A 27,503-nucleotide genomic window follows, 5' to 3' on the forward strand; every position below is an offset into this window, starting at 1 on the left:
AACTGTCAATCTTTCAAGTGTTTGAAAGATTGTATTTGCATGTAAATGAGTCTTTACTCAGTACCACCTAATTAAGTATTCGACTATGAGTATTCAAAGAGAGGCAGACCTTTCACTATACTCTAATTATACAAAAAAAATGGGAAATACTTTACAAAATTTGGTGCAGATTTGATTTCCTGAAGTGTTTCACACATTCCCTGTCAACACCCAAAGAACAATAAGGACACGTGAGTGGTGTGACAGGAACACTACTGTCATCTTATTACTTTATTTCATGACCTTCCCGCTAAGCATGTTGTATCCTCCTTTCACCTACTACAGTATGGTACAATCTTACATCCATGATACAGTCACTAAATGTTTCCTAAACAGAAACATTCTGCAAATATATTCAACATCATTTTTCTTTGTGGCAGTATTCAGCTTGATCTACAAATGACGTTCATAGATGAGATTGTCCCCCTCCTGCAACCACTAGAGTTTCCCCGGTGATATATGAAGCGTCAGGAGAGCAGAGGAAAGACACGGCTCCGGCACATTCTTCAGGTTCTCCAATTCTGAAGGACAAAAAAGCAGGAGTGTATCACTTCTAAACATACACTGTACATACAAGACATGTTAGTGACTGTCATTTAGCTTAACCCCTTAGTGACCAAGCCTGTTTGTGCCTTAATGACGAGGCCAAATTTTGGAAATCTGACATGTGTACTTTAACATAGAATAGCTCCGTAAAGGTTTTGCATATCCAAGTGATTCTGATATGGTTTTTTGCCACATGTTGTACTTCATTTAGGTGGTAAAAATAGTCCGATATAATTTGTGTATATTTATTAAAAGCGCCAATATTGGAAAAATTTTGAAAAAATTATCGTTTTTTCACATTTTCAATTGTAATATATCAAATATGTGCAAACATACTGTACAAACTTTTGCTAAGATATATATTTCCATCTATTTACTTTATTCTGAATGCACATTTGAAAAACTTATGTTTTTTTAACCATTTAGGAGACGTACAAATTTAACATTACTCTTCAGCATTTTGAGGACCACTTTATTTTCCTGCACCAAGCCAATATAGCAAAGGCTCGTAAGTGTCAGAATAATAGATACCCTCACAAATGACCCTATTTTAAAAACTACACTCCTTAATGTATTCACTGAGGGGTGTCATGATTATTTTGACCCCACAGTTTTTTTTCAGGAATGAATTCAAATTAGAGGAGAAAAAGTAAAATTTCATATTTTTGCAAATATGTCATTTTAAAGACATATATTTTTTTTCTATAGTTTACATGAAAATGAGGATTTACACCCCAAAATGGATCCCCCTGTTTGTCCTGTGTTCAAAAATATGGCCCTAATCTTATATCTGAGTGCATAACGGGGCCCAAAATGAAAGGAGTAGTTAGTGTCTTTCAGAACAGAAATTTTGCTTAAAGGCATTTTAGGCCCCATAGCACACATGTAGAGTTCTTGAGCGCCCAAAACCATAGAAGCACCCCACAAATGACCCCATTTTGAAAACTAGATCCCTTAACAAATTTATCTAGGGGTTTACTGTTCATTTTGACCCCACAGTTTTTGAATAAATTCAAGCAAAGCAAAAGGAAAAAATTTTGATTTTTGTTTTTTTGTCAATTCTGTCATTTTAAAAACAGCTTTTTTTGTACAGCACACATATGAATGAAGACTTGCACCCCAAAATGGATACCCCTGTTTGTCCTGTGCTTAGAAACATACCCATTGTGGCCCTAATCTTCTGTCTGGATGCACAACGGGGCCCAAAATGAAAGGAGTAATCGTGGCTTTCAGATTATAGATTTTGCTTGAAGACCTTTTAGGCCCCATAGCACACTTGTAGAGTTCTTGAGCGGCCAAAACCATAGAGAACCCCCACAAATAACCCCATTTTGAAAACTAGACCCCTTAACTAATTTATCTAGGGGTGTACTACCTATTTTGATGCCACAGTTTTTGAATGAATTCAAGTAAAGCAAAAGGAAAAAAATTGGGATTTTCCTTTTTTGGCAATTCTGTCACTTTAAAAACAGCTTTTGTTGTACAGCACACATGTGAATGAAAACTTGCACCCCAAAGTGGATACCCCTGTTTGTGCTGTTTTCAGAAATATACCCACTGTGGCCCTAATCTTATGTCTGGATGCACAACGGGGCCCAAAAGGAGCAGTCGGTGGCTTTACTAGACCCCTTAACGTGTTCATCTAGGGGTGTACTGTGTATTTTGACCCCACAATATTTGAATGAATCTAAGCAAAGCACAAGGAAAAAATTACGATTTTCAATTTTTTTGGCAATTTTTTTCAAATTTAAAAACTGTTTTTTTTGTACAGCGTACATAGGAATGAAGACATTCACCCCAAAAATGGATACCCCCGTTTGTCCCGAGTTCAGAAACTACCCATTGTGGCCCCAATCTATTTACGGGACACATGGCTAGGCCTTTAATGAAAGGAACATCTGTTGGATTTCAGGGTACAACTGAATAAATTCCAGGCCCCATCGCCCACTTATAGAGCCATTGAGCGGCCAAAACGATAAGGAACCCCCTCAAATGACCCCATTTTGAAAACTAGACCCCTTAACAAATTCATCTAGGGGTGTACTACGTATTTTGACACCACAGTATTTGAATGAATCTAAGCAAAGCAGAAAGAAAAAAATTACGATTTCCAAATTTTTTGGCAATTTTTTCAATTTAAAAACAGTTTTTTTGTACAGTGTACATAGGAATGAAGACGTTCACTCCAAAATCAATACCCCCGTTTGTCCCAAGTTCAGAAACATACCCATTGTGGCCCTAATCTACTTACAGGGCCCATGGCAAGGCCTATAATGGAGGGAACACCCGTTGGATTGCAGGGCACAACTGAATAAACTCCAGGCCCCATTGCTCATTTGTACAGAATAAAAATTGACTCCCTAAAAATATCCCCCCGCCCCCCACGCCCTTTTCGGCATTCCCCAAATCTTAGATAAAAGTAATAATGTGAACTGTGTGGTATTTCCGAGGACGGGGGTAATTACTGAGGCTGGTTGGAATGGGCACATGGGGCAATAAAACCGGTATCCGCCCCTCCTCTCATGCTTTTTGGGGGTCATTTCTTGACCTCAGTGGCGGGCATGGGGTCTAAAAAGTGGCGTTCCGTGAGTCTTTGTAAGCTTGCGGAGGTGCGGCGGTCTCGCACAGAAGGCGCTCAACAAGCTGCTCCTGGAACTGCAGGAAGGCAAGCGTTCCCAGGGCTTCTTGTAAAATACGTATTACAGGTAGCGGTCTGAATAACGCCAGGCTCACGCAGCCATAGGCGGAATCCGCTTGTGGAGGCCCGCAGCGGATCCCAGCTGTGAGCCCGGCTGTGATCCTGCGTACAGCCGCGTAATGTACTGCGCATAACTGCCTAGTCACACAGGCGGTCATTCGCAGTACACTTTTTTTTTGTTTGTATTTCCCGCACCGTCGCTTAGCAATGACGCGGGTACCCGCAGCCCGTACACAATGTAGTTGCGTATGGGCAGCGGGTATATCCACGACCATGGAGCACAATGGGCTCTACGTTGCGGATATTTGGAGTAAAATAGAACCTGCTGCGTTCTCTTTTCTGCGAGTGGATTACGTAATTCCGACCCAATAATGTGAGCGGAATTGTGTAATCCAATGCGATTGATCTGCGTATTACCACGGATCAGACGCATGCGGAATCTAATTCCTATCCGGTCTGTGAGACCGCTATGTTAGATCGCTACTTTTTTATTACGTGACCGGGGACCGCTCAACGAGGCCACCCGTCACTGTTCCAGGCTCTTGGCGATCATTGGTCGCTGAGAGCAAGGAGATTTTCAGTTTCCTGGGCTCCCCGACTCCTGCGCATGTGTCCGGCATTTTGCCGGTGGTCGCATGTGCAGAATCCAGCAAGGTTCACGAAAGACGATCGCGTTGGGGTTCAAATATGGAGGCCTCCGGTAAAAAGTTTCATGTCCTCTCACTGATCGCATCAGTGAGGGGAGATGAAACTTCATTTTTTTAAAAAACTTTTACGTGACCGCCATTATCCATTGTATAACGGTGAACACGTGACCAGGAACCGCTCACCGCGGCCCCCCGTGAAAGCTCCAGGCTCTTGCCTAAGTTTTGTGGCCAGGAGCAGGGAGAATTTAAATTATCCTGGCAATCCACAGCTTTTGCGCATGCCTCCGCCATTTTGGCGACGGGCGTGTGCGCAGAAACTGGGGTAAGGTCCGCGGATAAATCCGGGGGCCGTATGTACATACGTTCATCCTCCCTCACGGATATGATCCCTGAGGGGAGATGAAACGTAAGCTTTTTAAACTTTTTTAAAACCTTTTAAAACTTTTTTTTTCTCTTTTATTTTTTTTAACTTTTTTTACACTTTTTTTAACTTTACATGATCACTGTTATCCATTGGATAACAGTGATCATGTGCCCAGTGACATCTCTCTGCTCCTGGCTACACATGGCAGCCAGGAGCAGGGGGATTTTGAATTTCCCGGGGCTCGAGTTCCTTTGTGCACGCACCCGATGTCAATCATCAGGCGCACATGCGCAGATGGGGACTTCGGGTCCCGGAACACTGGGGACATCGGCGGACCTGAGGTGAGTATTTTCACCTCCCCTCACGGATCGGATCCATGAGGGGAGGTGAAACTTGTACTTTTTAAAACTTTTTTGTGAGCGCGGCTATCCATTGGATAGCGGCGATTATGGGGCCGGGGAATCGCGGTCCCCGGTAACATCTCCTGGTTCCCGTCTACCTTCAGGAGCCGGGAGCCAGGAGATTTTGAATTTGCCGGCGGCTCCCGGGCTTCTGCGAAAGCGCGTGACATCATCCGTCTGGCGCGCACGCGCAGAAGAGCGGCGGCGGGTCTGGGAGGACTCCGTCACCGCAGAAGACCCCGGAGAAGGCGGGTGAGTAATTTCAGCTGCCCTGGTGGATCCGATCCATCAGGGCAGCTGAATCTTTAACTTTTTAAAAACTTTTTTTCACTTTATTGCGATCGGCGCTATCCATTGCATAGCGCCGATTGCAATGTCAGGGGGGGGGGATTCCCGGCAGCCCGGGATGACAGCTCCATGCTGTCGGCTACCTGCGGGCACCGACAGCATAGAGCTGTCACGTCCAATGCCCACGTGGCTTTATTCTCTGCACAACACATGTTTTTACGTCCTGTGAGAATAAAGCCCACTTGGGCAGGACGTAAAAAGGCAATGGGCTGGTCACTAAGGGGTTAAAGGGATTATCGAAGAAGTGACAAAACATTAGTGTGGTGGCAATGGGGCATTTAAGATGTGACTATTGTGTATTTGCTACTTCTACTTTTTTTAAATACTCTTAGATAACTCATTTGAACATGTACAGCACACAAGTCAAACAAGAGCCACAGGCCACATCTAGCCCGCCACCTCATTTCATGTGGCCCACTGGCTGTGTAGCAACTGTACGCAGAGGGGAGAGGTCAGCAGTTAGTCTCAGCAGTGGCCGCTACCACTACTGGGGCCTCTCTGGGAGAGGTCGCTACCACTACTGGGGCCACTCTGGGAGAGGTCGCTACCACTACTGGGGCCGCTCTGGGAGAGGTCGCTAACACTACTGGGGCCACTCTGGGAGAGGTCGCTACCACTACTGGGGCCACTCTGGGAGAGGTCGCTACCACTACTGGGGCCACTCTGGGAGAGGTCGCTACCACTACTGGGGCTACTCTGGGAGAGGTCACTAACACTAATGGGGCCACTCTGGGGGAGGTCGCTAACACGACTGGGGCCACTCTGGGGGAAGTCGCTACCACTACTGGGGCCACTCTGGGGGAGGTCGCTATCACTACAGGGGCCACTCTGGGGGAGGTCGCTACCACTACTGGGGCCACTCTGGGGGAGGTCGCTACCACTACTGGGGCCACTCTGGGGGAGGTCGCTACCACTACTGGGGCCACTCTGGGGGAGGTCGCTACCACTACTGGGGCCACTCTGGGGGAGGTCGCTACCACTACTGGGGCCACTCTGGGGGAGGTCGCTACCACTACTGGGGCCACTCTGGCGGAGGTCGCTACCACTACTGGGGCCACTCTGGGGGAGGTCGCTACCACTACTGGGGCCACTCTGGGGGAGGTCGCTACCACTACTGGGGCCACTCTGGGGGAGGTCGCTACCACTACTGGGGCCACTCTGGGGGAGGTCGCTACCACTACTGGGGCCACTCTGGGAGAGGTCGCTACCACTACTGGGGCCACTCTGCGGGAGGTCACTACCACTACTGGGGCCATTCTGGGGAAGGTCGCTACCACTACTGGGGCCACTCTGGGGGAGGTCGCTACTGCTATTACGGCCACTCTGGGGGAGGTCGCTACCGCTACTGGGGCCACTCTGGGGGAGGTTGCTACCGCTACTGGGGTCACTCTAGGTGAGGTCACTACTACTACTGGGGCCACTCTGGGGGAGGTCGCTACCACTACTGGGGCCACTCTGGGGGAGGTCGCTACCACTACTGGGGCCACTCTGGGGGAGGTCGCTATCAATACTGGGGCCACTCTGGGGGAGGTCGCTACCACTACTGGGGCCACTCTGGGGGAGGTCGCTACCACTACAGGGGCCACTGTAGGGGAGGTCGCTACCACTACTGGGGCCACCGTGGGAGAGGTCATTACCACTACTGGGGCTACTATGGTGGGGAGGGGTCACTATTACTATTGGGACCAAGTGAGCTAAACACTTGCTGCCTGGTTTCTCCACACCTTACAGCTGATACTTGGAGTCCTAGAGGGAAGGTCACCTACGATCAGCTTACTGTTGGGGCATTCTTCTAAAAAAAGGGATAGGCTAAGGTATGTGTTTGCTTATCACTAACAATCACATTTTTTAGTATATTCATCAGAGCATATACTTCATATCCACTTGATTCATTTCAATGTGAGCACTTGGGAATCTTCAGTGCTCACATTGAAATGAATGGAGTGCAGTGCACCTGCCCAACCTGTGCTTCATTCGAGAGTAATAGTGGACTCCCGCCATAGTGGCCCTAGTAGTAATAGATCCCCCTTCCCTAGCCATAGTGGTCCCAATAGTAATAGTGACATCTCTTTGTAATAGTCCTACATGTATTATAAGTAGTACAGCATATCAGACTGTTACCTCTGTACTTTAATCCTTACCTGCTAATGCCAAGTTGGTGTTTTGCTTGGTCCAAGATTGATTCATTCTCCCAAATCTGCAGTAATTGAAAAAGAGAAGAGTCATCATGCTGAAGCTCTAACACAGCAGCTCCTATGCTGGCCATGCATATAAAATATCTGTTGATTTAACCGTTTGAACCACCGACTTCCCCATAATTTTGTAGGCTTGGATGAACTGGCCAAACAAGCATGTATACTGCACATTCAGGGATTCGCTGACCCCATGTATATCTATGTGTTTGGCCAGTCTTTTGGTTAGTTGACTTTAGAGGATATGAGTGCAATTACGAACTGTAGAACCAGTAAGAGGAAAAATAAAGATAGGAGTGGTATGTAGTTTCTCCCACAGCAATAGGACACACGTTTGTTAAAGGGGCACAAACTTTTCAAACGTATTTTGCTCATCATTTCTGTAATATACTTGCATTAAACATGTTGTTGCTTTACCACTGTAAATCTCATTTGAAGTGACTGCCACTAGGAGGTCTCCCTTCCAGCCTCTCTGCCATTCACCCTATGTCTTAAAGAAAAGAACTTCTATAGGAACATGGACACAAGAATGTTTGCATAGCAACTGGGGAGACACCATTTTCACAGGCAGCTCCCATGCACACAAAGGCTACAGGTGACAGATCTGCGGACAACGATAATGATCTCCACAATTTCTGCCTCTTATACTTTTACAGGCTGTGTGCACACATTACACACACACAGTGCAATGCAGCATGAAAAGGAAAGGAAAAGGGCAAGGAAATCAGGACAAGGAACTACTGGCAGAATGCTAGGCTTGCTATACACCCCCTTCCTGAAAGCGGATGGCAAACAGCAGAACAGAGAAATGAGGAAGACCAATTGAAAATCAGAACTTACTGAAATAAAACTGACTGCAAGGAGCAGCAAATGAGAGTGTGAGGAGACCGGGTGTATTTCTAGAAAACTTGTTGAAAACTCAGGTATGCTTTTTCAATATAATCATAAAAAATTTGTGATGGTCACATCATCAGGCTGGGGTAGTAGGAAAGAGGAATTGGAATAAACATCCCCCCGTTAAATAATATCACCAATATCTTACACTGTGAAGTGTTTTCTGGCTAATCTTTATTTTCTTCTAAGCAGGAAAACAAGATGGAACACAATTTTCCAAAGAACCGAAGCAAAACATCATATATGAATACAGCCTAATCTTTGGATTCTTCAAGCAAAATTGGTGTCCATGAATCACCGTAAAATCTTGGCATTAGTACATTCTCAATGTTTCTCTAAGAGAAGCAAGGTTATGGGTGGAATTGTGAGGATCACAAAATCTCTGAGCCGCTAACCACGTCTCCATGTAGTCCTAGCCAAAAGTAACCATTCTCACAATTGCACTTACAAAGTATGCAACCCATATATCATAATCATACTTACAATTGCACCAAACCTGGTGCGGATGACGCCTGGAGCAAGGCAGTTCACTCGGATGTTCAGAGATCTTAATTCTGGAGCAAGGACTTTGGTTAGGCCCAACAATGCAGTTTTACTGACACAGTAAGGACCCAGACGCTGAGAGGAAATAAAGGCATAAAATTGAGCAAAAGAGCAAGAAAAACCTCTAGGCTGGACACACTAGCCCCCAAAGGTTTAAATCAAGAGTATCACTATATGCCCTACTTCTAGAAATAAATATATCCTTGAGGTTTGTCGTACTGTATTTTGGATTTGTTTTGTGTTGAATACTGTTTTTATGATGTTGTCTCACTTATACCCTTATTTGTATTTTAGGTCTTGTGGCTCAGATGTGTTACCGTCCATTCTGCCTCATCTACGAGCTGTAACATTTACGATACAGCTAATATTCAGTCAACCATCTATGGATTGATCCAGATGAATTCAATAGAGATTTGTTGCATAGAATTGAGTTATAAGCATTTGGATTATTGTCATTGACACCTACATCAATTTTGATTGATTATCTCTTTTGGTGTCAAAGTGCACATCCCCCTTTGGGTATCTTGGGTTATAATTTGCTTTGAATGATGTATATGATCCCTTTAGGTACAATTTTTCTGTACATAAAAGGTAATATTACCCAATACATATCCCTATTCGTTAAAATACAATATCAATATACATTATACATAGACACCCCCTATAGATGCTATGCGATAGATATCTTTAAAACATCACTTTTAGTGTTAAAAAGGAATCTGTTGGTTAAAATTGAAATTGGTTAATGTGGGTTGTAAATAGGATGATGTCTATACAATGATTTACATTTTCTTGGAGAATACTTCCATTTTTGGTAATGCTATGGATCATATAATCCTTTATTTACGATTACCGCAGTGACAGCTATGTCTGTACTGCTATTCACAGACTTACTATACAAGGGGTAATGGACAAGGATGCAGGAGCTGTACGCTCCATAGATCCAGAGAAAAGGGGCTGACTGCTGTTGCCGTACGTCATCTCTGTCTCCATAGTGACTCTTACACGTACTAGATGAGTTATCACGGTGTCTATGGTAACTACCGCGCATGCGCTGTTTGCAAATCTGAGACCGGTTGTATGGAATATTGCAATGTCCACTGCAAGGCCCGCTCATGCGCAGAACGAATATATGGACGCCGGAGCTTCTAATATGGTGAAGGCACATGAATGGAACACATCTGACCCGGGAAGTTTTACCTATATATCACCATGCTACCAAATTATGATTTTAGGGGGGCATGGCTAGCCACTGATGAAGTAGGACGTGCTTGTCCTCTGCTCCCAACTGACCTGCCGCAAACAGAGACAATTCAGCCGCTGTGGTCCCAAGCTGTACCTGTCATGGGACTGCTTCCTCCCCTCTCCGGGTGGATCGCAGATTCAGAGAGGAGCATCCAAGATGGCGCTGCATCTTTCAGCGCGTGGAGCCGTGGGAGAACAGGAGGCTGCGGTACACTGCACCAGAGAGCATTCCTCCCTGCACGTGCCCACGGGTGCTGAGAAGGAGACAGACCAGCCTGGGAAGGTGTCCGGGAGCTTGGGCTCCCTAAAGGTAGCGGGGTGCTGCAGCGGAAGATGGCAACATGATGGAGGGGGGGAAGCCGCCATACACGTGGTTCTCCTCCCCCCAGCAGAAGTTACTGGGGCACCAGTGGACTTAATTCCCCTGATACGAGTCCCTCTGCGGCCAGGGGAATCCCCTGACTGTACACCTGAAGCCCTCAGCCAGAAGCTCATGGGCAGACTCACTGGCCCTCATTCACCCCATGCAACCTGGGAAAATTCAGAGGAGGAGAATGGGCATTATGGAAGCTGACAAGCAAGGGGATGCAGAGCATTTAAGCGGCTCCCACAAAGACCCCACCCCGGGGCCCCCACAGTCCCCCGACATCATTCCCGCCGGAATACTGCTCCCAGCAAAAAGGGGGATTCCACTAAGAGAGCACTAAAGCAGGCTACAGATTTCGGGGAGATCAACACCCTAAGGTCACAGCCCATGCCACGCTTTAGCCCATCAGATAACGGAGGCCCCTATCCCACTGATGATGAATGGGACTGGAGGGCTCACTTAAAAGCCATCCCCACGAAAACAGAGATGAATTCTCCTCTATAAAAATTAGACGCTGCTCATAAGCATGACATTGCTGTTCTTCAAAGAGATATTAGGCATGTTGGGCAAGGGGTAGTAGATGTGGAGGAGACCCAAAACACGATCCAGAACACTTTAGAGGAGCATGCGCAATTGCTGGAAACTCAAGTTCATCAGATTGCTGAACTGACTACTCATATCGACGATATTGAAAATAGTCATAGACAAAACAATCTCCGTATAAGAGGACTTTTAGAGGTGGTGGGCAACAGTCAATTAGAGGACTGGGTTACTGATTTTTTCAGTCACCTCCAGTGCAGCCCCCCGGATAGTGCCCTGGAACTGGACAGAGTGCACCACGCATTAGGCCCGAAACCAACTGACCCATCTAAACCCAGGGATGTTCTAGGTCGTGTCCATTTTTATAGAGAGAAAGACCAAATCTTGCAAAAGACACGTGTAGCTGGGAATTTAGTCTTTTGGAGACATACGGTGTCTGTATATCTGGAGCTTTCTAAACGTACTCTCCAGCTGCGACGGGCCCTGAAGCCTTTGCTATATGTTCTGCTAGACAGAGACATTCTGTATATATGGGGTTTCATTCTCCAATTGCAAGCTAGAAAAGGAGGAAAGACAGCAATCTTTCGAAATCTGGGTAATTTGCCTAAGTTCTTGGGAAATCTGGAGCTGCCGCAAATTGCGATTCTGGATTGGCCCAAAATTGGAGGTGTACTAATTACTCTGCCTAGAATGGAGTTGGCAGGTGGTGGAGAGAGGCGGCTGAGGAGCAAGGAGTAACGTCACGAGAGAGCGTGACAACGGCTGATCCTAGGAACTCATCATTTTCGGAGTTTATGGGTGTCATGGATATGTGATGCTCTGAGGCTGAGACTGAGTTTCTCTACATTCAGGATTGTGTCATCTTAATATGTTTCTTATGTTGCTTATTTATCTTCTTCCCTCACAACGGTGGGTGGTTCTGATGGTCCTGCGGCAGACTTGAATTTTGTCTTCAGATGTGAATTTCCTCTCCTACTTTCTCTTTGTCGCCCCCCACCCCACCCCACCCCATTTTTTTTTCTTTTTCCATCCCTTTTTCTCCTTGCAAGAATTGTGACAGTGGTAAAATGGGGGGTTGACCTCTGTTTCTGGTCTCCTCTTCGCCCATATAGGATAGGCAGCCTTGAGTTGCACTAAAAGATAATGTTGCAACGGGCTAACAAATTTCGCCTATCAAGGTTTTTTAAATTTGAATATGTTGTTGTTCTTTTTTTACCCACCCCCTCCCTTTTCCCCCATACACTCTGTCCCTCCTCCTGCCCTATCCAACTTAGAACCTTGCTCAGGAATGTAATATGGCTTCTCTCCAATTTCTACCATGTCTATTCTGATGATTTGCCCCTATAACACCCAGGAGCTCAATATTCCATCTAAAAGAGGTCAAATACTTTACCAACTGCAAAGAAGGGGATGAAGGTGCTCCTATTCCAAGAGACGCATTTCAGGGCTGGTAAATACCAAAGTGTTCCACTAAATTTTTCCCCATGTGGCTTCATAGTTCGGACCCCACTCATAAGGCGGGATGTGTGTCTATTGCTTTTAACAGATTTTTGCAGATCCAGCCCCTTGTGTGCTATGCGACCCAGAGGGACGATTCATATTCATTAAGATTAAAGTGTTAAGTAAAGTGATTGCGTTTGCTAATCTCTATTTTCTGAACCAGGGACAGACCTCCTTTGGAATCACTACCCTAAGGGAATTGGCGATGTTCGCAGTCGGCTCAGCCATTGTATTGGGGAGCGACTTCAATCAGGCGATCAATCCGGAACAGGACTCTTTCTCAGGTAGGACCTCTGTCTTGTGGGTGGAAACACGCTCTCTCCTGAGAGAACTGGGGAAGTTACAATTAGTGGATTTGTGGCGTGTCCTGCATCTGGGCGTTAGGGATTATACATTCCACTCATCAGCACACAATAGCGACGGCAGATCAGATTCTCTACGTCTTCCATATGCTTCTAGATATCCAGCCGTCCCGCTCGATAGGACCCTTGATTTGGTCAGATCACACTCTGGTCTATGCGGTATTTGCGGGTTTCCAAGGTGACATCCGCACAAAAGTATGGAGGTTAAATGATAATTTATTAAGGGATCCCCTTTGCATCCAAGATATAAAAGCAACCATAGCCAATTTCATATGAGATCATCAAAAGGATGAAACACAAGCCCAGCTTAAATGGGAGGCTTTGAAATGTGTCCTGAGAGGAATGCTGATCTCCCATGGAGCTAGACTGAAAAAAGATCATTCAAAAGAATTGGGTAAACTATTGTTGTCTCTTCATGATCAAGAGATGGCAAACAAGAGAACCCAGAGTAATGCTTTATGGGCGGATATCTCATCCCTTCACCAATGGATTGTGTCAATTTTAGACCAAAAGACGTTAGCATATGGGGACAGGATCCGTAGGGAAGCTTTCGAGCCGGGAGATAAGTGCGGTCTCTCATTGGCTCGTTCTCTTCATCCTAGAGCGCCGCAGACGTTTGTACCAAAAATACACAAAGCTAGGGGGGACCAGCTTTCTCCAACCGGGATATCTTGGAGGAATTTCGCCTCTATTATGACAAGCTATATAATATAGGAAGGGAGCCTATAATGAGTGAAGCCAGCAGAGAGGAAGAGGAACCGTACTTAAGAGAGTTTGGCCCAGGTCCTTTGGAGCCAGAGGAGTCTGGGGCTTTGGATCTTAACTTCGCCAATGAGGAGATTTTGTAGTGCATTAAGGAGCTAAAACTAGGTAGAAGCCTGGGTCCTGATGGGTTCTTGGCACGATTTTATAAACTATTTAAAGAAGAACTCTCTCCGCTCCTAATGCAACTCTTCAATGAAGTGTTTCAAGGAAGTTGCTTCCCGCCTCAGGCTCTCCAGACACATACTGTAGTTATCCTGAAGCTGGGGAAAGATCCCTCCTCCTGTACAAACTACAGATCAATCTCCCTGATTAATACAGACATAAAGATGTTCGCCAAGATCATAGCTAATTGACTCAGCAAGTTCATTCCTAATTTGATTCATAGAGAGCAGGTGGGTTTTGTCCCTGGAAGGGAAGCTAGGGACAGTACCATTAAGGCTATCTCTCTGATATACATAGCTAGAGCGGGGTATAAGCCATTCTGCCTGCTCGCAGTTGATGCAGAAAAAGCATTCGACAGGGTCAGGTGAAGGTTTTTGGAGGGGACCCTTCAGCAATTGGGATTGGGGTGGAGGATGAGGGAGTGGATGATGGCATTGTATAATTGCCCCTCAGCTAGAATTAGGGTGAATGGTGCCCTTTCAGATGCTATGGTGATCCGTAATGGCAACCGTCAGGGCTTCCCTCTCTCGCCTCTGCTCTATGTCCTATCAATGGAATCCCTAGCCAACGCTATTAGGAAAATCGCTTCAGTTAGGGGCTTAACAGAAGGCTCCTCTGAACATAAAATGGCGTTGTTTGTGGAAGACCCCCTCCTGTTCTTGGCGAATCTCAGAGTGGGACTGCCAGTCAAGATGAAAGAATTTATGAGATATGGGTGAGTGAGCAATTTCAAGGTCAACCTCCAAAAATACAAAATTTTAAATGTGGCTCTTCCCCAGAATGAAGCTCAAGAGCTTTCAGAATTGTTCCCCTTTAAATGGAGATCCTCATCTATTAGATACCTGGGGGTGCAACTACCCTCGGACCCTGCCCAGATCTTTGAATTAAATTTTCGGCCTTTTCTGTCTAACCTTAAAACAGGTTTGGAAAGATGGAGCCCTCTTTATGTGTCATGGACGAGCAGAGTTAACGCAGTCAAAATGGACTCATTATCGAAATTCCTGTACTTATGTCAGACTTTGTCCGTCCTTCTTGACCGGCGCTATTTCTTGAGTGTCCGATCCCTGATCAGTTATTTTGTGTGGTGGGGGTGTAGGCCTCGCCTAGGCTATATGCTACTCATGCGCCCTAAGGAGGAGGGGGGACTGGGGCTTCCAGACCTCTCTATTTCATAGGGCGAGCCTTGCAAACTTTGTACTTACACTACTCCAGGGCAGGGGTTCCAAGATATGGGTAGAAATGGAACATGGGTCGGAGCCTGCGATGGTTCAGGGAGCCCCCTGAATCCAGAGGCAGTTCTTGAGGGAAATTCCTGCCCTCTCGCCACTCTTGTCGGGAGTCCTTAGAATATGGGGAATATTCCCTCCAAAGATGGGCCTGATATCTGTTCCAGGCCCATTGACTCTGCTGGTAGCCAACCCTCAGTTTTTAGCTTCTAGAGGTTGATCTACTGTTTTGTCCCTTCCTAGTACCCCGATCCCACAATTAGAGATGTGGTCACCTAATCGACGGTAAAGCCCTTGAGGGATCTTTACAGGGACTCTAGACTTCCCTCGGGTGCTTGGCTGAGCTATTTTCAGGTGAGGGGTTATGTGGAACCCAGAGGCTGCCGCACTTTGCCACTAGCGCATTTCGAAGCTTTGTGTATGTTGTCATACCCTGTTGAGCACGGGATCTTGTTAATATACAAATTGCTGTTGGCCCACGAGGCGGAGGACAACCTCCCCGGTTATACGGGACAATAGAAGCGGGAATTGGGAAGTGACTATGCCGAATCAGATTGGAGGAGGTCTTTCCTCTTGTGCAAGAAGAGCACTAAATTTGGTAGACTACAGGAACAGAATTTTACGATTTTATCGTGCTGGTATCGGACAACGTTGAGGTTGCATCAAATCGATGCGCAGATCTCCCCTATGTGTTGGCGATGTCAAGACAGTCCAGGGACAATGCTGCACATATGGTGGGAGTGTCCAACAGTTAGAGATCTCTGGAGCAGTGTGGAGCTTCTCTATAACAATATGACCCGGTCGGCGGTGTCCATAACAGCTAAAATGGCCCTCTTATTGATGTTACCTGGGTCTATAGCCAAGATCAAATCGGAGTTACTGCGACTAGTTATATTGGCAGTAAGGATGTCTGTCCCTGGTCTGTGGCATTCCACTACCCCCAGTAAGGATTATTTGGACAGAGAAACTTGATACGCTTATGAGATATGAGGTGTGGGGGGGGGGGGGGGTTGTTGGAGGAGGTGGAGAGGAACAGATCTTACGAACTTTGGAGGCTGTTGCTTGCTATGAGAGCCACAGCTTCCTTTAAAATTTGGTTGGAAACAGGTAGATTGGACTCGTAAGCGTCCTTAGACTCAATCTCTCCTTCCCAGTTTTGATTCTATTGACATTCAGTATATTCCATTTCAGTCATAATTTTAATTTGCAGTCACATGAGGTTGTTACGCTTTGACTGAAAATTATTGGCAGATTAATCTTATGCATTGCTGTTGTCTATTTGAACATTTTTAATAAACATGATTGAACACAATTATGATTTTAATGTCATTTTATTGTATTTGTTGCACCTGTTAGTTCGGTGGGCTGTCTTGGACTGAGCGTTTGTCGTTTTTATGTGATTGGTATCTGGCCCTATTCACACAGGCGACATTTTCTGAGGTTGACAAAGACCCTGCGCGCTCGAAACGTAGCATTTTAATTATTTTTGGCATGGAGGAATAAAACTAGTCATTCTTTTTGCACTGATTTATGCTTCTTTCATCTAACTTTCAGCCTGGTGGCAGCTTTTGTGGTATTTTTTAAACCTAAAGCCAGTAGTGGATTAAAAAAAAGGGGGAAGACTAAAGAAAGGATTCTTTTATGTATCATGTCTGGCGTTTTGAAATATAAAAAGCATCAAAAATTGCATGCGAGAATTCAGAAGCAGTAATTGTTAAAATAATATTTACTTACTGGAGTAGTGGAAAAAGCTGCTACAGATGAGACAATCAAAATACTACCACCGCTGTGAAAACAGAAAGAACAGTCCTGCGGGTGAGCAATAGTGATGAGATGTAGAAGGCAATTATTGACGCAGTACAAAAATATCAAACAAGTCATCCATAATGCTACTAGTTGAATAGTAGAGGTTAAACCTTCACTATGTAATTTAGAGGGGTAACTTAAAGAGCCTGGGTCAATGTGGGAAGGGAGGGACTTGTTATTTGTATAGCCCATGCCGGCTGACATTGTTTCTTCTATACCCCCTATCGTTAGGCCTATGCTGGGATGAACACCAATTTTGTAAATATCAAACTGAAGATATACAGTGCAATATATGTTATACACGTCTATAGATTGTGAACTGTACACACACTTTGTAGTTTCTTATTCACTTCAGTAATGTTAAGTCGTAGTACAACAAATGAAGATTGTGCAAAACAGATCACACTAGTAAAGAAAAGCCCACTTCATAGCCCCAAATCCTCACCCTCTTTCCTGCATTTTGGGCACCACAAGCTTCACCAACAGGAATGTTGCTTTAACATTAACGTCCAGAATCTGAGAAAAGAATAGTGAGCAGAGTGACTATGTGAGTGATATATCACTGAAGACCTGTGCAACTACTGTTAACGGAAGGGACCTGCTACTACACGGGCTCTCTTAGACTTCTATCCCAGAGACCCTACTGGGCAAACATTACTGGAAACAAAAGACTCATACACAGTATGGCTTTGGAATAATGTTTCTGTGGCAGGTGCCACACTTTATTTGTATCCATCACACACAGGGAGCTTGAAGCCAATCATGGCACTAAACTCCTGGGAGTAGCCAGACCTTGCCTGGAAACGAAAGACTCATACACAGTGTGCCTTTGGAATAATGTTTCTCCTGGGAGTAGCCAGAGCTTGCCTGCCACCCAGATCCCAAGGCTAGTCGGGCCTCGCTTGCCGCCCAGTGATTATCATGCTGACAGTAGGCCATACGCCTTCTCTCTCCTCTCAGGCATTAGTTTCAAGGCAAGCTTTTCCCTGGGATTGACAGATCTCCCCCAACCTGGGTCACCTTTCTTATCATATGATCACATATTATCCCGCAGCGGGAGCCGGCTGTCAGTCACAGCCGGCGTCCCGATGCAACAGCGGGGGCGGGGCATCGGAGATGCACCCCCCGCTGTTAATCCCTTCCCTGCCGCGATCTAAGTAGATCGCGGCAGGGAAAGAGTTCACAGAAGGAGTGGACTCCCTCTGTGTCTCCGGCCGGCTCTCGTGATAACATCGCGAGAGCCCGGCCTGTCACCATGACAACAGGACGCCAGACACTGGCGTCCTGTATTGCCTATGCCTATGATCGCTGTATAAGCGATAAGGCATGGCAGAGCAGTAGCTCTGCCATGCCTTATGACAGCAATCATCAGGGCAGTGGTTAAAGTCCCCCAGGGGGACACAAATGTTGTAAAGAAAACAAAGATTAAAAAAATGAATTTAAAAAAATGTAAAAAAAGAGTAAAAAAACATTTTTTTATCCTTTTTCTCAGATTAGCATAAAAAAAAATAAACCCCCACATATTTGGTATTGTTGCATCCGTAACGATGCGTACAATAAGTTGCACATGCTTTTGACTGTGCACGGAAAAAAACGCTAAAAAACTGAGGCAAAATGCTAATTTTTAGCATTTTGCCTCACTAAAAACGCAATAAAAGTGATCAAAAAAGCCGTATGTACCCCAAAATGGTACCAGTAAAAACTACAGCTCGTCTCGCAAAAAGTAAGCCCTCACAGAGCGCCGTACATCAAAAAATAAAAAAGTTACAGGACTTTGAATGCAGCGATTTAGAATAGAAAAAGATTTCCAAAAAAAGGGTTTTTATTAAGGATGAGCGAGTATGCTCGCTAAAGCACTGCTCGTCCGAGTAATGTGCTTTAGACGAGTATCTCCCTGCTCGTCCTTAAAGATTCGGGGACTGCTGCAGCTGACAGGTGAGTCGCGGCGGGGAGCAGTGGAGAGCGGGCGGGAGAGAGGGAGAGAGAGATCTCCCCTCTGTTCCTCCCCGCTCTCCCCCGCAGCTCCCCGCTCCGCAGCGGTACCCGAATCTTTAAGGACAAGCAGGGACTTACTCGTCTAAAGCACATTACTCGGACGAGCAGTGATTTAGCGAGTATACTCGCTCATCCTTAGTATTTATTGCAGAAAAGTGGGAAAACCTAAAAAAAATGTAAGAATTTTGGTATCGTTGTAGCCGTAGCGGTCCGCAGAAAAAATGGAATGTCTCATTTATGCTGCATGATTAACGCTGTAAAAAAAAAAAATCTATGGCAGAATTGATGCGTTTTCTGTCCCTGTTATCATTGAAAAAAAAAAAACGTTTTACAATATAGTCTATGTACCCAAAAGTGGCGCCAATAAAAACTACAGTTCGCCATGCAAAAAACAAGACCTCATACGGCCGCGTCGACGGAAAAATAAAAAAGTTATGACTTTTGATAAACGGAGAAGAAAATCCGCCAAAAATTGTTGCGTCCTTAAGCCCAAAATAGGCCATGTCATGAAGGGGTTAACACCAATTTTTAGAATTCTGACGTATATTGCTTTTCATTTTCATTTATACTTAATTTAGATTTTTTTTTATTTATTTATATGGTATTATAATTAAATGAAATTCATTGATGGAATAAATCAAAAAATTTAACACATGTAGCAGAGTTGCTGTAGATTTTCCAATTCAAATTCCACATTACACTACTGGTGCCGAGTTTGATGTGGATCCATAACAGACTTCACCCCCTGCATTTGAAATTGTGAAATTAGCTGCGGGTCCGTGTCAAAATCTACACAAATAGTGGGATTATGCTACAGATTTTCGTGCATGACTGCCCTAAAATCCACAGCGCAATATATGCTACAGATTTTGGTGTGGATTTGCACCAGAATGAAAGTATCCTTAGTAATTTAGTTCTGGATAAATTATTAAAAACCAGTACTATTCTACACAATCATCTGTACTAATTAAATAGAACAGATGATTGTAGTAGTAGGGGTGAATTAGGGGTTAATGTCTGGTGATTCACACACTATGTAGTCCTTAATCTTCCTCTGATCTCCAACTGACAGGTGAGAAAGCTACTGATACAGCTACAATAAAGTTTGGCACTAAATTAAACGTTCCCGCTCAGCGTTGTGACTGGTTGTCACTGATGACGTCATCCTGACCTGAATCATTCAAGACCCGATCACAGCACCCAAACAGGATGTTTGTAACAGCCTGTTGGGGTATTTTATCTGCTGTTGAAGGGCTGCGATCGCCTGTGGACAGCAGAACATAAACTTACGTTGCTGCTGCAAAGAGTCCAAACAGCAGCGTTATCAATTTATAGTGGTGGTGGAGGGGTGGGGTGGGGGTCATGAAGGGGTTAAACATGAGCAATGCTTTAATTTTTTTCAAGCATTATCAAAGTAAATAGAAGCCAAGTTAATTGGCAATATTGAATATGTATCTCAGAAGTATTACAGCTTTTGTAAAATCTCCCAAAAGTAGTAGCATGTGCCGACTAAAATAAATGAAAACGCCTGCCATTTTTCTAAAGTAGCACCACCCTAGTGACTATGTCTGGTATTGCAGCTCAGCCTAATGGCGTTTACCGACTAGCGTCTTTTTAGCCCAATTCAAGTACTTTTTCAAGTATTTATCCCCTAAGGAAACATGAAGTTTGTAGAAGTGCCATGATTTTATCACAACAAAATGTCACCGTGTAGCCAGAGCCTAAAAGCCCATTTACACGCATTGATTATCGCTCAAAATTTGTTCAATAGATGGTATATGAGCGATAATTGTTGCGTGTAAACGCGTCATAGTTTACTCCTCGGCCGAATGAGAATTTTAGGGCAAGCTTAAAATCCATCGTTCAGCCGGAGAGAGATAACAGGGACCGTACACTGTGTTTTGCATGGCAATCAGAGATTACATTGTATTCTGCGGACAGCCCATGCAAGAACAAAGGAGCTGTGTGCAGAGCTCAGACCACATGCTGTGCTTTGCAAACAGCTCCCGCGGCCCTTTTACATGCAAATGAAGCTAATAAAGCGCTTATGGACATTAGTGTCCATTAACACTTTATGCAAAATGTCAGTCATTCAATCGTTTGAAAGATTGTCTTTGCGTGTAAATGGGCCTTAAGAACTGGATAACTTATTGGGACTCTGGTCAGCACTGCAACAACTGAGGAGTATTTTTCCATTCCACAAAATAGGAAAAGTATCCAATTTCCAAGGACTTTACACTGACCTCCAGACAAGGACTGTATATAACACTGACCAGCGAGGAATACATTGTGTATACTGATGAGGTATTACAGTGCATTACAAGCAGTGATGGCATTGTAATACATGAAGTGCTTTTTTAACCAGTCTTACCTTTTCCCACACTTCCTCTGTAGAGTCCAATACGTTCCCAAAAAAGGGGTTAACAGCAGCATTAGAAACAAGGATATCAACTCCCCCAAATTTCTGTATAGCCTGGAAAATGGATGCATGAAAAGAGTTTACTGTGTAATCAACATGAGCTGGAGGTTACATCTGATAGCAAATATATTAATACTCTATTAACGGGTTAAAGGTGTTGTCTCATGAGAGACAACCGATTTCAAAAGATGGTGGAGTGATCAGCTAATCCCCACAGGCCATGCTCCAGGCGCTTGAGACAAAACTCATGTACCAGGGCAGGTGGAGGTCCGGCAGGCATTTAGTGCAGAGGAAATGTAGTAATGAGTCCATTCAGATGAATGGCCATCAGTGTACTAGATGGCTCATACCACCTGAACAGCAAGGCTTCATACAGAACAGCTTTCCATTGTGGCTCACAGAGGGGGTCTCAAGTGGGAGACAACCCTTCCCCATGACATCCATGGGCCCTAATGGGGTAGAAGGACAGGGCTTGTCTTCATGAGACATTGCCTTTTATTTGTTGCCAGGAGACAAAAAGTAAGTGGATGGCAAAATAAACTGCAGCAATCAGTGCCAGGCAGCTGCCGTCAAGTCGAATAGGATCATAGGTGTGTATCAAAAAGGGCACAGATGCACATGATGAGAATATAAATGACTTTTCAGACCACACAAACACTGGGGCAGATTATATAATACCGTCTAATAGACATCGCAAACTTAGTTTTAAAATCTGTCAGATTTATCAAAATGAAAAACAGTTTAGCACGGTGTTAGCCAGTGGAGCAAAGTGTGATTGTCCTCAGTAAGAGAAACCAAGTAATCTTGTAGATACCTTTTAATGGTTAAAAAAAAGACATGCTATTCTAGTGAGCTTTTGAACCTACTCGGGGTTCTTCCCCAGGCCAAATGGAACAGATCTACAGACGTATTTACATAAAACACATACACATGATCATATGCGAGGGCACAAACATGGTGTGATTAATTTGCACATGAAATGAATACCAGAACAGGATAAGAGGGCACAGACATGATGTAATTAATAGCACTTAGATTAATACCAGAAAGGGATGAACATAAGGTCCCCTGTGCACAGCAGTGATTTCGCCGGCGAATCATGCCGTCTGAAGCTTTCAATGGCATTGCTTTGGAAAGCACCGGCCCCATCTCTACGAGCAGAGAATCAAAGCGATTCTCCGCTTGCAGACAGCAATTCGCAGCTTGCTGCGAATTGCCCCGATTCATCGCGGTCAGCTTATCTGTCAGATTAGGTGGACCGCTGAGATCCATCTGCTTCTCCTGCTCCCAAGCGGCGGCTCCCGCGGCAGTGCTCTGCTGCAGGATACCGCAATGCCCATGGACAGGGGGCCTAAGGCTGCCTGTCCATGGGCGATAGTTCATCGCGTTACCCATGGTGAAAATCCGGCTGCGGGTAACGAAGTGAACGCTTTCCATAGCGTTCCTTAGCGATACTCCGCTAGCTGGATTCCAATCGTGGCATGCCACGATTCTCCGCGGTGAGCTCATCTGTCAGATCACAGCAGAGACCTGACAGCTCTCCCCTCTCATCCCCCACGGCGGAATATTGCTAGCGATATTCTGTCACAGCCGTGGATGGGGGGCCTTAGGGTTTCTCATATCTGATCATCTCCACTGTTGCAAAAAAATACCTGCGAGATTATTAACGCATTGATTGCTGGATGATAAATATCTTTAGACTGTCTATTCTAACTCTATACTACCTATTAGTTGGCTTGGTTTTCCCAACAGATTTTGCACCAAAATCCTGGCTGGCAAAATGTTGCAATAAACCCCACCCTTTTCTCAAAAAGTTGCAGCCTTCTTTTGGAGTTTGCAAAAAATTATCCTTTCACACTTAAAGGGGCTATGCAGACAGCGCCTGCCAAGATATACCAGGGTGGGAGCGAAAGCGCTGCTCCGACCCCTGAGTAGCAGCCGCCGCTTGTAATTGGTGGCGAAAGTCTCATTGAAATCAATAGGAGCCCAGCCTGAAATTTCAAGCACATTTCCCATCAATTAAGAGCGCCGGCCACTACACAGGTCGGGGCAGTGGCTTTCACTCCGATCCCAGTGCCTAGATAACGCTTTTAAGCTTCATCCACAATGCCTAACACAAGGAAGGTCTCTACATCAGCATGAACAAGGTTTTCCTACAGCAAGAGTGATGGAACTATGCTGCACTCTTCTCCAGGAGGGAATTCATTACATTTCTTTTAAAGGGATGTGAACAGAAAAGTAATTTATTTTTTACCCTTTAATCAGGACAGTTAGCAACTACCCCATAGATGCCTTATCGCCTCACCCCTGAGGAACACGCAGAATAGCTTGAACTAGATGGACATATGACTTTTTTTCATCCTATGTACAAATAACTTTTGCTATGTAAATGGAGAACTTTTCAAAGTCTTATGGGGAAAATCCCTCAAAAAAATGACAGCCCCCACCAGAGTTCTTTCAGAAGGAATGCATTACACACTTACGGTGTTCACTAGTTTTACTCGGTCTTCATTCTTCCCCACGTGGCAGACTGTCCCTTCTACATCCAGACCTTCCATTTTCAGTTCTTGAACAGTCTTGTCCACATTTTGTTGCTTTCGGCTACTGACAAGAACCTTAGCACCATCCTGAGCAAGTCGTCGTGCAATAGCCAAGCCGATTCTGTAAAGGCATTTGACATTACAAAGCTTCATACAAACAGTCCAAATTAATCTCATAGCATGCAACTAAGGGGGATTCAACATGACCAACCTCTGTTACTCCAAATAGCTCCCCATACGTATAAGATCATTGGCCAACTTTTATCTGTCGTATATATCCAGCTTTCTGGCCAGAAAGGCTACAGACTAATCCGTATAATGGAATAATGCTAGCAAATCTGCTTGCAGTCTACAGCCTGCCTTCTGGATTTGATGCGTCATCGATACCCATGTATAACCAATGCATCATCACACGGGCGTACGCAGTTTTGGTCTATAGAAAATGCACCGTTTTCACTGTGTATGTATGTGCATTTTTTATGCTCATATATATTGCATCCGTATTCACTGCATTTTTCATGCACGACAAGAAAACCTCAAGAAGCCAATACAAACCAAAATATAACAAGCAGGGGTAATGGGGGGGGGGGGGGGGTTTACACATGTAAAATATGCACTTAAGAAAACACATAACTGAATACAGCAATATACTTCAATGGGTCCATATTCAGATAGTTAAAAATCCAAAATGCATGGGGACAGAAAATACACCCGTATGAACAGGCCCTTATAGCTTTTTAACGATATGCAAATTCACGGCAATTCTAATACCCACACATTAAACTGTCAATTGTGTGTGAAATCACATAACTGCAAACCCGGAACACTGTTGGAATGTCATTTTTTAAGGTCAATACGGGGCCATATTTTACTAGGCAGCTTCACTACAATTATGTTTTTCAGCTTCGTTGTTAACAAAAAAAAAGGCTAAACAGGGAAGACAACGTCCCGAGCCGGCGAGTCAGAAGTGTGCTTAGGGCACTCGTCACTTTCTACCTTATTTGTCTTGACAGATTGTGCATAGTGCATCTGTAAGTAGGAGGAGACAATATCCAGAAGAACATGACACTTCCATCTGGAGGCAGCCTGACATTCAGGTGATGGGACACAACGCTCCTCCTGCTCCAGGCCAGCGGGCAGCACAGCGGGCACGTTCAATGCCACCTTCATTAACTCTTTAAGGGCATTGTGTGGATGATCCTATTCTAAATGTAAATGACAAAGGAACAACTAGATATTTCAAGGTGCTTTTACATTATATACTTAGCATTCGGATTCCTGCGATCCAGCAATAATCTTAAAGGGGTTGTCTCGAGGCAACAGTGATTTTTTTTTATTGCCCAGTCCCCCTTCTTAAGCATACATTACTATGCAGCAGTGTAAACGGCTTTTAAAGCCGGTTTCTACTCACAGCTCTGTTGTTTCATGAACTTATAAAATGGTTCCCAAAGATGGCCGCCGGTTCTTTTCCCAAGGTGCACTGCGTTTTTTTCCCATGGTGCACCGCGCTTGCTGTAGCCCGACGTGCGCGCTCCCGAGACGCTACCAGCTGTGTCTCCCTGACCACCAGACGGCCCGCAGCCGCCGACCGGACCCACCGCGGCCGCCGACCGGACCCGAGATTGAACGCGACCGACCACGGCACACGCTCTTGGGCCACAGTCACCCACCGCCAGACAGCAGGTAACCGGCGCTAGGCCCCGGCTCCCCGGCGCTAGGCCCCGACTCCCCGGCGCTAGGCCCCACCTCCCCCGCGCTAGGCCCCTGACAACAGACGAAGGCTCCGGGGCCCAGCGGCAGGCCCCAGGCCACAGCGGCAGGCCCCTGGCCACAGCGGCAGGCCCTGGCCACAGCGGCAGGCCCCGGGGACCAGCGGCAGTCCCCTCAGTACAGATGTAGGCTCCGGGACCCAGTGCTAGGCTCCGGGGCCCAGCGGCAGGCCCCGAGCCACAGCGGCAGGCCCCGGGGCCCAGCGGCAGGCCCCAGGCCACAGCGGCAGGCCCCGGGGCCCAGCGGCTGTCCCCTCAGTACAGATGTGGGCTCCGGGGCCCAGCGCTAGGCTCCGGGGCCCAGCGCTAGGACACCCGGAGGGGCCCACGCCAGTTAGTCGCACATCACCCCCGACCCATCACTTACCTGGGCGGCGGGGCGGCTGGGCGGCGGGACAGCTGGGCGGCCTCTAGGCACTACTGGGCGGCTTCTCTGCAGAGCTGGGCGGCTCAAGTTTCTGCACCATTCTCTAAGAGAGGATGGTAGCAGAATGGCCGCTCCAGCGCGCTCCCGAGAATTTACAGCTCGTCTGCGCATGCACAGAAGAGCTGTAGCGGCGAGTACGCTGAAGCGGCTCGTGCTCAGAGCAGAAGAACGGACTGCGCAAGCGCATCTAAAAAAGCAAGCCGCCAGCGAAATTAGACGGAGCCATGGAGACGAGGACGCTAGCAACGGAGCAGGTAAGTGAATACCTTCTGTATGGCTCATATTTAATGCACGATGTATATTACAAAGTGCATTAATATGGCCATACAGAAGTGCTTAACCCCACTTGCTCCTGCGAGACAACCCCTTTAATGATTATTACTCAGTGTAAATGCGTGTACCGACTGAACGACAAACGAGAACTCGTTCAGCTTCTGAATGCAAAACACTGAACAATGTATCATTCCGTGTAAACAGGCAGTCGTTCACTTATGAACAACTGCTTGCTTAATGTGAATGGAGGCGGAATGATCCCCGGCCCGCTCCGTCTCCGTTCACTAGCGATGACTGTTCCTGTGTAAAAATACCCTTAAACTGAATAATAAGTGTCATGCCAAACAGATAAATTACCCATCTGTCGACGCCGTCACCAAAGCCACTTTGCCTTCCAGTTTCCTGGGAGCCTGCAGTCCCCTTACACTCTGCATTGTGTAAGATCCTCCGCTGGTGGGTGAGAAGGACAGCAAACGCCGGAGTGACAAGCGAAACATGGGAGAGAATAGTGGACTGCGCACCTACAGGAGAAGAAGAGGAGTGTGAATAATAACCCAAGCAAGGAGCATCATATAGCGGCTGCAATACTAGTATTTGCATCAAAGTGTGATTGTTCTCAGTAAGAGAAACCAAGTAATCTTGTAGCTATGATACCTTTTAATGGCTAACAAAAATACATGATGTTATTGCGAGCTTTGAAACCTACTTAGGAACAAATTTATATTAAAACATACACATGATCACATGGGATGGTACAGACATGGTGAACTTAATTTGCACTAGACTAATAACAAGGACAGGATAAGAGGGCGCATAATTAGTGATTAATAGCACTTAGATAAATATCAGGGAGGGAGGGATGAGCAAAACAGTAAATAACACTGATAAACAGATCAGTCAATCTTTCTGACTTGAGTATGTCTTGATCATTTTATTATGCAAGAAACAAAAATGAAATTGAAAACTTTGATGATAGATGTAGCCCATGTAAGTTAAATATATGTAGCATTATCCAAATGCACAAGGTTTGATGAGTGACAGTCGGGATAGGTCTTCTCACTACAAGATAAATATCTGGCCCCGAAGGAAAATCTCTGCCCCGGAGAGAAAAATGTCCAGCATGATCCTTTAGCAGAAAGAAACAAAATTCTACATATAAAATTTGTTTCATTATGCCTGAAGAAGAACTCCAAGAAGGTTTGAAAGCTCGCTATAACATCATGTATTTTGTTAGCCATTAAAAGGTATCATATCTATAAGATTACTTGGTTTGTCTCACGGAGAACAATCACATTTTACTCTACTGGCTAAACTCTTCTCATTTTGCATCAGCAGGCTCACAGGGAAGCTGAGATTCGTAACTATACGAGAAAAATAAACTTACCTGATACGTGGCAACAAATGCTGATGGGTTCTGGTTTGTTCTAATACAGTG

The 27,503-nt window shown here is 45.4% G+C and overlaps 1 protein-coding gene across 1 annotated transcript; it reads right to left on the reverse strand.

Moving 5' to 3' along the window:
• Positions 1–445: 445 nt before the first annotated feature.
• Positions 446–27,503, reverse strand: LOC136628921 (dehydrogenase/reductase SDR family member 4-like). The gene is made up of 9 exons (XM_066604996.1): positions 27,453–27,503; positions 26,426–26,589; positions 23,543–23,720; positions 21,012–21,113; positions 17,091–17,161; positions 11,505–11,544; positions 8,613–8,747; positions 7,185–7,240; positions 446–560 (listed from the first exon to the last, which is right to left on the reverse strand). Exons 2-9 carry the CDS (start codon positions 26,563–26,565, stop codon positions 446–448), a joined length of 837 nt encoding a protein of 278 aa, XP_066461093.1. The 5' UTR covers positions 26,566–26,589; positions 27,453–27,503.

Source organism: Eleutherodactylus coqui, chromosome 5 (genome assembly GCF_035609145.1).
Source record: "Eleutherodactylus coqui strain aEleCoq1 chromosome 5, aEleCoq1.hap1, whole genome shotgun sequence".
Classification (NCBI taxonomy): Eukaryota; Metazoa; Chordata; class Amphibia; order Anura; family Eleutherodactylidae; genus Eleutherodactylus; species Eleutherodactylus coqui.

Excerpts from the sequence above, each read along its gene's own strand:
- LOC136628921 (XM_066604996.1), bottom strand. The coding sequence starts at position 26,565 with ATGTTTCGCTTGTCACTCCGGCGTTTGCTGTCCTTCTCACCCACCAGC. Across the intron at positions 23,721-26,425 it reads GTGACGGCGTCGACAGATGG|AATCGGCTTGGCTATTGCAC; the intron begins GTAATTTATCTG and ends ATGCCTTTACAG. Across the intron at positions 11,545-17,090 it reads CCCAAAATGCAGGAAAGAGG|CCGCCTCTCTCCACCACCTG; the intron begins GTGAGGATTTGG and ends CTTGCTCCTCAG.